We start from the raw sequence: 10,163 nt of genomic DNA, 5'->3' as shown, positions 1-10,163 counted from the left end.
AGGACGCCACATTCACATTAGCTGTCACGTGCATGCATATGAATATGAAACCCACGAGCTTGCTAGCTTTTTCTCTTTTTCTTGCTTCTTTTCTCCTTCTTGCTTAGAGATATGACACACATGATCCATATTAACATACATAGCTCATATGGTGGTACAAAATCTCATCAAACAGTCGTATTTAGGAGGCAAGAGGAGGGGAGTTTGTACTCCGGCAAAGCAACATGGGAAAGATATCTGCACACATCCTAGCTAATGGCAGCTGGGCCCATGCATCATATTCCAGTAAATGATGGAGAAAGGTTACTTCAACATAAGAAGATTGACTAGAAGAGGGGGCACACCGATTCACAGAAGTGAACACTTTTGACATCATTATTACGAACATGCATGAGAGTGAACAAGTTACGCAGGCCACCTCTAAGCCTGGACACGACCACAGGACAACAATTGAAAGAGCTGAAACGAAGACTGAACAAGATAAATTAAGGAAGCATGCAGCAGCTAGGCCCTAACAAAAGCTGCTCAACATAATCGAAGCCCAAACATAAGTGTCTGCAAGCGGAACACTGGAACATATACATGTCACCAGATGAATGATACGAAGACATCGCCCAAGCTGTGTGTCTCCACTGCACTTGTTCTTGTCACACGCTGAGTTTCCTTTAGCAGCGTCATTCAACAGTGTCTTGATGGACGGTCTCAAGGAAGCTCAAAATAATCTCACATTCTCTCACCTGTGCATACAGTACGACATGACATAAATCAGAAAATTAAATTCATCCCGTGCTCAAAATAATCGAAGTACATGAGCAAGGGAAATCTATGATTGCATCAATGAGAGCAGAAAGGTTTGATGAGTTGCCACATACAGGGCCTGTTTGGATGCACATGACTAGTTACTAGTTGGAGAGAAAAAATCACTTAAATTAGCTATAGTTGGCTAACAACTAGTTGAAGACTTGGCTAATAAATTAGCTCATCTATTAGCCCTCATGTTTGGAGCCTTCTGTTTTATACAGTACAGTACCTTCTGTTTTATTTCCTGGACGAGTGGTTCATTTGGAGCCTCGGTAAGAAAAGTAATGGATATCTCCGGAAAAGCATCAGCGCGAGTCAGCTGCACAATGTGTTTTTTAGGATTGCCCTAAGCCCACAACAAAGACGACTGCTTGTTACTAACATACATAGGAGCGTTAGATAAATAAATTATTGATAATATGCAACTAGGCAGCACAAATTTACGACTATATATATTAAGGAGAATAGCATGACGTACGACCTCACCTGTTCATGCTCAATTTCGATGGCAGCAATGGCAGTCAAGATAAATACACCAGCGGGCAGCATCCTTTTTTCTGTTTAGGATTCAAAACACAATTCAAGCTCAATAATGACGACCGTTGCATGCTCATGTGTGCGTCTTGTGACACGAATATAAAAGAAAGCGGGAAGAAGTTTCCACAAGAGATTTAGGTTACTTTATATATAGTTGAAAAGGCAGCTTCTCCATCTTGAATTAGTATATGTAATAAATATATTTATTTGTTTTACTACTACATGAGAAGCAAAAAGCACAAATCTCACTACGGGTGAAAAATGAAAACCTAAATTAAATAGTTTGCGGGAGTTAAATGGGTTAATAGATTATGAGGGTACGTGGGCAAACAGAAAACTGAATAATTATATTGGGTTTGTAGTGTGAATGGCAGGTGCCACCATTCATTGAATTTGGTAGTGATTGTTGTTAGCATAGGAACCAGCGACATGCATGTGGTGAAACTTTAAGTCGTCGATCACCTCTGAAATTCAGTTTCTAAAATGAATCATTCCGTAATAATGTTATGACTTTATAACATGTTTTTTTTGAAAAAATCCATATAGTTGTTGGTAACTGACCAAAGTGGTACTTTTGGTACGTGGGCAAACAGCAAACACCTAAGATTAGCTAATCTTAGGTGTGCATTTCAGTAACAAAAATTAATAAAATAGTATGAGTACCTTGATTCTCTGCTTTTCCTTTTCCTTTTCCTTTATTTTCTGATCCTGATGGTTTTAGGTTGAAATTGAAATCAGTGTGTGCATTATTGCAAATTTAAAAGAAAAAAGATCATCGAAACATCAGCAAGCTCACTCGCGTGCACCTTTTATTGGTTTACCTAACTCTGGGAGATCCTCTCGACCTTTTGTAAGGTCATCCTTGTTCGTTAATGAACCTGTGGAACATACAGCAAAGGGATGTCTAAGAAAACCCGATGGGTGAATCAAAAAAGAGGTGATAGGAGAACTAGAAAGATTAAACTGGACGTAATTAAAAATGATGCTAGCCACGTAATTAGGGGCCGGCGGACGACGGAACCTGAGCCGCCGGTTGTCATTGTGAACGCAGCAGCAGTGTCAGTGTTTGTGCGGGGGTCATCAATCCAATACGTGTATATATATATGTATTTGCATACCAACACCCTTCTAGTCAGGACAAAATCCTCAAGCAAAGGTCACATGTCACGGGTAAGGTCGAGACAAAAACAGCAAGTATCGTCCAACTTACTATACTAGTTACTACTTCGTCCGTTCCAAAGCTGCAAGACATTTTGGCTTTTTTAATACATTGCTTTTACTGTAAATCTAAACATAGTGTGTATATATCAAAGTGCATATCAAGAGCTATGTATTAAAAAAACTACTCCCTCCGCTCCAAATTATAAAATATTTTAGCTTTTCTAGATATGTAGCTTTTTCTATACACTTAATATACATTATGTCTAGATGCATAGTAAAAACAATATATCTAGAAAAGCCAGAATACCTTATAATTTGAAACAGAGGGGGTATGTCTTATAATTTGTAATGGAGAGAGTAGGTATTTACTTTTTTTTTGTTAATTAGTGCTAGTTCCGTAGTTTTTTTTACCTTGACAACGTCAAACCATGCATGTACCTACAATGCAATTCCAGCTGTACATGCATGTGCAGCCAGCGTATGATCAGTATACTTCCAAGGTTCTAGAAGGACAATTTGCGGGGGCTAGTATAGCTAGCGCTTAGTAAAGTGTTGTTCATCACGTTTTCCATGGCTACGACATTTGGCATCGTCCCCAATCAATAATGACTAATAATGCAGACTAGGCATCATGTCGTACAATTCGGTTCGGAAAATAGCGAAACTGAACCATTTTTTATTATCTGACATGTCACAAATAAAACTGCTAGTAACGGACCATTCCCTACAACCGTTATGTAGCTAGTGAAACAAACTCGTGATGAGATACATTGGTTGTATCCACTACTACAATAAAGGTTTGTAGGGACGGGTAAAAATGTATTTTTAGGGGCGGGTAGAAAATCCGTGGCTAGTTCTCGCTGCTAAAAATACCCCTTTTTCAGAGACGGAAAACGAACCCGCCCATAAAAATCCATTTCCAGGGGCGGGTCACACCCTCAACCGCCCCTGGAAATGCATTTTCAGGGGCGGGTCACCCCCACCCGCCCCTACAAATGGATTTTCAGGGACGGGCAGGGCGGTGACCCGCCCATGAAAATGGATTTGCAGGGGCAGGTGGGGGGGGGGGGGTTGACCCGCCCCTACAAAAGATTTTCCCGCCAATAATTTTTCAAATTTGAAAGTTTCAATTATGTTTTCAGTTTTTTTTTTGCAATTTGCCGCCAATTTGCATTCAAGCCAATTCAATTCATTCAATGTAGTAGGCGATCGAAACATAGAATATATTCAGTAAATAAAAATTCTTACGCATACAAAATTAAATTATATGAAAACTAAACATCATTACAGTACAAATTGTTAAAGTGTATATTGAATACATGTTTTTCTCCTAATCCTCCCTAGGACCGCTACTAGTGGCGGCACGGTGATGTTGGTTCTCCCATTCACGAAGCCCAATGTATTTATCTTCGGTTGCCAAATCTTGTACTTCATGGAAAAATTTGCCCCTCGCGTTGACCACTTCATGCATAATGAAACGGCACAAGTTGTTTCTCATGGAGCTGGCTACCGTGTTCTTCAGGATGAATCTGCAATTATTGAAATCATGGTAAAATTTTGCAAGTACTAGTGACAGTAAAAAAAATTGTGTAGACGGTTAATAAAGAGTAGCCCCTTACACGTTCGGGATCTGTAGTATATCTCCCTTGCTGCCTCATATTCTCGCACATCTAGTACCCACAGTATACCGAACCTGCGGGTTGCTTGTGGCAGGGGAATCTTGTGCGCAGAGTCATTTCACTAGGTTTGTCGGCGGGATGAGCTCCTCCTTTACGAATGTAGAACTTGTAAGCCCTGTTTTAAAATGAATGAAAAAATAAATGAAAGTTAATTTATATATGTATATTTCTCTAGAGAAATAAACAAGATGTGCATGGGAAAGATAAAAAAAAATTTACTCACAATTGTATAATTTTTAAGAATTCTTCGTAACGCTTGGTTGACCAATCCAAGGAGTCGAAAATGAGAATTTTTCCGAGCTTTGGTTGTATAAGGAAAGCAATCCAGTGATTTCTGAGGAAAAAAATATTATGTACATTTTGTAGGCATGGATCCGAGCAATGGTTTATTATGAAATGGTCGATATTAGACTTACTGGATGTGGTATAGAGCATATATGACATCCATGTCTTCCCATCGTGTCATCATAAGCGATATGTAGGCCGCAACGTTTGTGATGGTCTCGTCATGAAATTTTTTTCGTGCCTTTTGTTTTTCCTTCTTGGTTGGAAATGGCTTTAGGTAGTCATCAGTGTCCGGCATCCATTTTGGCGAGGCGTGCGCAGCCTCACAAATCGCAGCAGGGTCAAGGTATCGGACTTTTTTCTTTATAATAATGGAATCATATGTTTGCATCCTGTAGATAATAATGTATGACAATTACATATTTATGCACATAACATAATTTTTTATGCAGTAATACAAAATGAATTAGTATCATGAGCACTTACATGCACCAGAGTCGAACCATTTCAATACCAAGTTGTTGGAGACGGAATATGTGATGTATGTCTGCAAAATCGAACATGATATCAAAGATTCCGGGCCCCTTAGGTCCAAAAACATCCGGATGGTGCGGAGCGTATATGGTTTTAAGGCCAAGTATACATGCCCTCTTGTACCAATGATGAAGCCTCCGCATATAAGGAGGACAATCCCTTAATGCCCAGTCCGGTAGTCCTTTCCATACACAAACTTTAAAGGAGCATCCTCCAAGTCTTGAATTTCATCAACCCCAATTGACAATTTGAATTACGTGTCAGTGCGGGGCGTAGAAAAGCCGGACCGTCTGCTGCCACTAGAACTTGGTCCCCCTTCTATCCCACCCAGCTATTTGGACTAGAAGATGGAGTTTCTAGAAGATAGTGATTCCGGAAGACAGTGTTGATGCTAGGATGCTGTACCCCTAATAATGGGCTGCCGGAGGGGATGGAGACCCTTGCTTCCCTTGAACTTTGATGTAATTTTGTTTTAGATCTGTAATAAGTTATTGTTTTTGTAAACACCTCAATGTATTACTATACTGTCACCGCATGTACGAATAAACTGATCCTAACATATATATATGATGTGCATTTGTTTTTGTCTTTAAAACTAGGTGTGACATATTATTTGCCACCTGCCTCTGTAAATGAACCAGAATGTCTCCTAAAATTGTTTTTGTAGTACTGTGTTTTCTAAAGTCTTTTTTGCAGTATCATATCAACAACCTATGCATGATTGGGGATGGTAGGTTGCGGGTCAAACTTGTCACAACGAATATACCCTTTTTTCTTTCCTATTTTTCAGTCGAGAGCAATTACATATAATACGCAAGAATCAAGTAGGTAGAGATTAATTATACTCGCGATTTGATTATATGGAATCAAGTAGGTAGATCGCAAAAGAAAAAGAGAAATCAAGTAGGTACAGGTTAATGTTCTTGTTTTGATAGAATAGTACATATATACGCTAATACGGCCGAGCAATCAAGTAGGTAGAGATTAATTACGGTTCATGGTTTGATTGAACGGATTAAGTAAAGAAATCAAGCCAGACTGGATTGTGTTATTAAGTTCGTCTTAACCTGCCGACTAATGAACGTCAAATAAAAAAGGAAAGGATTTTGTTATTAAGTTAGGGAAAGTTTGGAAGGACTCGCCTGGCTCCCGTTCCGACTGCAATCCTCCTGTTTTCCCGTTCCGACTGCAATCCTCCTGTTTTCACATGCGGTGACAGTATAGTAATACATTGAGGTGTTTACAAAAACAATAACTTATTACAGATCTAAAACAAAATTACATCAAAGTTCAAGGGAAGCAAGGGTCTCCATCCCCTCAGGCAGCCCATTATTGGGGGTACAGCATCCTAGCATCAACACCGTCTTCCGGAATCACTATCTTCTAGAAACTCCATCTTCTAGTCCAAATAGCTGGGTGGGATAGAAGGGGGACAAAGAGAAGGGTGAGTACATTGAAATGTACTTCACAAATGTAGGAACGCATGACATGATGCCAACACAAGGAAAGGCTAATACTGGTTGAGACAAGCACTTAAGCGACACATCCATTTGTGTAATGCGATGTTTTTTTGACTACATTTAATGTACTATGCATGTGTCCAAATATTGATGTGTAAAAATTTTGACGGGAACTAATTAACTAAACAAGGCCTAAGAGTCTCAATGAATAAAGAGCTGACTAGGCCACTTTTTATCCATCAGTTCTGGGTCTCTAGGGTACGGTAGTAAGAGCCGGAGATGTGAGGAACTCACCCAAACAAACCCTTATTAGTTAGCCTTTTGTTTTTCCTTTTCTGTTCGGTCATTACTAAAAAAAATCTATGTCCTATAAAATAGCTAGTGAATTTTGGAAACAATCTACTATGCATCACCTCTGTAAATCAATTTATAGAGGTGGCTCCGGTCCATTAAAAATTACCTTAACCATAACTTAACACCGGCCATTAGCAGGTTTCACTACTACAAAAACGATTTGCAGCAACGCCTCATTTTTTTAGGGGCGGACGAAAAAGTCACCCGTCCCTATAAATGGAGCGAGGATACTATGGAAACGGTCCACCCCTAAAGATGGCATCTGTAGGGCCGGCTGACCCCCTCTGCCGCCCATGAAAATGGGAGCCATTTTCAGGGGCGGGGGGGGGGGGTCAACCGCCCCTACAAACAATCATTTTTAGGGGCGGCTCACCCCCCCCCCCCACCCGCCCCTAAAAATGCCCTCATTTTCAGGGGCGGCTGAGGGGGTCAGCCGCCCCTACAAATGATTTATCAATTTATTCGAAAAACTCATTTATTTCAAATGGAGATGCAAAATACTTCAAAACAACGTGTAATTTTTACCATAAGAATGAACTGTCACGTAAAATTGTAAAAAAATAAGAAAAATACAATTCAGCACGTTTAGTGTTGAAGTGTATTGAAAACACAAAGTTAGCCTTAAGTTGTACGACATTGTAGTGTGACATAGGTATACAATGTTGTTTGAAAACATTTATTCATTATATGCTATGAAATATAATTTTGATATTTTTCTTATGTTACACATATCTTATTTTTCCTATGCTGAAAATTTTACAATTTTATCATGTGTTTTACTATTTTTTTGTATTAATCCATTTTTATGAATAATTTACAAAAAATATTTGTTGGGGCGGGCTGGGCCGCCACCCGCCCCTACAAATCGATTTGTTGGGGCGGGCCGGACCGCCACCCGCCCCTACAAATCGGCTTGTTGGGGCGGGCCGGGCCACCACCCGCCCCTACAAACCGGCCCTATATTACCCCGCACCGCAGCTCCCCCTCCGCTCCCTCCTCCTCCTTGCAGCCGCCACCTCCCCCTCCTCCTCGCAGCCGCCGCCGCCACCACCTCCTCCTCCTCCTCGCCGCCGCCGCCTCCTCCTCGCAGCTGCCGCCGCCACCTCCTCCTCCTCCTCCTCCTCGTCGCCGCCGCCACCTCCCCCTCCTCCTCTCAGCCGCCGCCACCGCCTCCTCCTCTTCCTCACCGCCGCCGCCGCCTCCTCCTCGCAGCCGCCACCACCACCTCCTCCTCCTCCTTCCCTCCTCCTTGCCGGGATCCACCGCCGCCGCCTCCTCCACTGACGCAGGGATCCGCCGCCGACGGGATTCGCCGCGCCTCCTCCTCCAACGATGGCGGGATCCGCCGCAATGCCTGGAGCTCGCCGAGGAGGACCTGCAACGTCGATGCCGCCACCAGCTCTCCTCGGCCATGACTCGTCACAGCGCCGCCCTCGTGCCTCCTCCAAGCCACACGGTAGGTGCCATTGCCTTCCACTAGGGTTAGGGTTAGGGTTAGGGTTAGAATGGTTACGGTTAGGGTTAGGGTTAGTGTTAGGGTTAGAATGGTTAGGGTTAGGGTTAGGCTTAGGATAAGGGAATAGGGTTAGAATTTCCATTTGAATGAGAATGCGAGTACATGAATTAGTGAACTTTTGTTACACTATGAATTTCATTATTCATATTTACTCAATGTGAATACTATTAGATGTTCCGTGGTGGCGGTCATGGTAGGGGTTGTGGCGGTGGTCGTGCGCTTATGGACAATGTTGATGCTCAGCAGCCAGGCATACACTTCCATCAAGAGGTTGGCTTGCCTCTCGGTGATCGAACGCGTGGAACAATTCCTAATGTTGTAAGTTTCATTTGTTATTAGTTTCATATACTTTTGCTCACATACAATGCAGCTTCAAATAATTCTAAATTTTGTCACATACAATGCAGATTATCAACCTTGTTAGATGGCTTCAAGATGTTGTCGAGGGTTTGGGTGGTACTACTTTTGTGGCTCGACAAGAGCTTGTTCGGCAACCAGATATCAAGAGAGTACATATTTCTTTTCAAATACCTGTGCGACATGCAGAGTGGACCACAATGGTACCAGGATCCTCCTCGACGATACCCATGGTTTCAATTACCGTAGTGGGTGGAGAGGCAAATATTTGGACAACTTATGAGAGGCTAGCAGTGGAGGCATGCCTACAGCAGCTAAAGAATCATGGGTACTTTGTGCCCGACTTTTCATATTTTTGAGTTAAGCAGCTACAGGCGAGAGAATCCAATGTTATTCTGACTACAGAGAGGCTTTGTTGTCTTAATCGACAAGACAGAGTATGAGATTTTCTTTTTAGTCATTGTTAACTTTAGTAATATTGCATTGTTATTTCAACTTTCATAACGTTATTATCACCTTTTTGCAAGATCTCATTGATCATCAATATACCATTGCATCAGTTAGCTTTCGGGCTATTCTGAATCAAGTCGTGGACACCTTAGGTTTGACTTGGATGGGTGGAGAGCCACGTTTTCTCCACAATTGCAAGTTTCAAGCAAAGCTCTCCTTCTGCAGGGCAAGTCAGCTAAACACTCCATTGTTTGACATTTTTAGTTCTATCTATAGCAACGAATGGGAAGCGGAGGAGAGTGCACTTGTTCGTGCACTAGCATATTTTGATGAAGTTCTAGGGTGGACGATTGGAGACCGCAACTATCTTATCTATCTATGAATGCGAGCAATGCAGTAGCTATAGATTTGTAATATGCATGGATGTATAGCTACTATTGTCATTGAACAGCTTGTATTGCTACTCTTTATCTTCTGAAATTATATTTGATTGCATTGTTATTTGAGTGTTGGATCAGATTTATAAAGTGGGAATTCAAATTTTAAAACACTGTGAAACAAATTAAAAATGAATTACTATTTTTTTGGGCCTGAAATTCATTTTCAGGGGCGGGTCATCGCCCTGCCCGCCCTTGAAAATCCATTTGTATGGGCGGGTGGGCTTGTGGACCGCCCTACAAATGCATTTCCAGGGGCGGTTGAGGGGGTGCCTCACCCTTGAAAATCCATTTGTAGGGGTGGGTGGGCTTGTGGACCGCCCCTACAAATGCATTTCCCGGGGCGTTGAGGGGGTACCCCGCCCCTGGAAATGGATTTTTAGGGGCGGGTTCATTTTCCGTCCCTGAAAAAGGGGTATTTTTAGTAGCGAGAACTAGCCACGGATTTTCTACCTGCCCCTAAAAATATGTTTTTACCCGCCCCTACAAACCTTTATTGTAGTAGTGTTTTAAGGCCTCGAACGGCGAGTGCCTCTACAAGAGAGAAGAAGGTTCCTCTGGATCTACTGCTGCCTTCCTAAGTTTTTTGTTT

The 10,163-nt window shown here is 41.9% G+C and overlaps 1 protein-coding gene across 2 annotated transcripts; it reads right to left on the bottom strand.

The window, feature by feature from the left end:
- Positions 1-347: 347 nt before the first annotated feature.
- On the bottom strand, positions 348-2,413 carry LOC120643763. Of its 2 annotated transcripts, none has more exons than XM_039920239.1 (6): positions 2,360-2,413; positions 2,160-2,216; positions 2,002-2,046; positions 1,288-1,358; positions 1,031-1,147; positions 348-737 (listed from the first exon to the last, which is right to left on the bottom strand). In XM_039920239.1, the coding sequence occupies exons 1-6, from the start codon at positions 2,376-2,378 to the stop codon at positions 675-677; spliced, it is 372 nt and encodes a 123-aa protein (XP_039776173.1). In that variant the 5' UTR covers positions 2,379-2,413; the 3' UTR covers positions 348-674. The 2 variants fall into 2 exon arrangements, with proteins under 2 accessions (XP_039776173.1, XP_039776172.1); XM_039920238.1 differs by having other exon boundaries at positions 2,145-2,216; positions 2,360-2,407.
- Between the last annotated feature and the right edge of the window lie 7,750 nt (positions 2,414-10,163).

Source organism: Panicum virgatum, chromosome 8K (assembly GCF_016808335.1).
Source record: "Panicum virgatum strain AP13 chromosome 8K, P.virgatum_v5, whole genome shotgun sequence".
Lineage (NCBI taxonomy): Eukaryota > Viridiplantae > Streptophyta > Magnoliopsida > Poales > Poaceae > Panicum > Panicum virgatum.
Note: the sequence above shows the minus strand (reverse complement) of the source record. Positions and strands in the feature narration are given on the sequence as shown.

Coding starts and splice junctions, on each gene's coding strand:
- LOC120643763 (XM_039920238.1), bottom strand. Junction 2,047..2,144: donor GTTAGGTAAACCAATAAAAG/GTGCACGCGAGT, acceptor TAAAACCATCAG/GATCAGAAAATAAAGGAAAA. Junction 1,359..2,001: donor AGGAAAAGCAGAGAATCAAG/GTACTCATACTA, acceptor AATCCTAAACAG/AAAAAAGGATGCTGCCCGCT.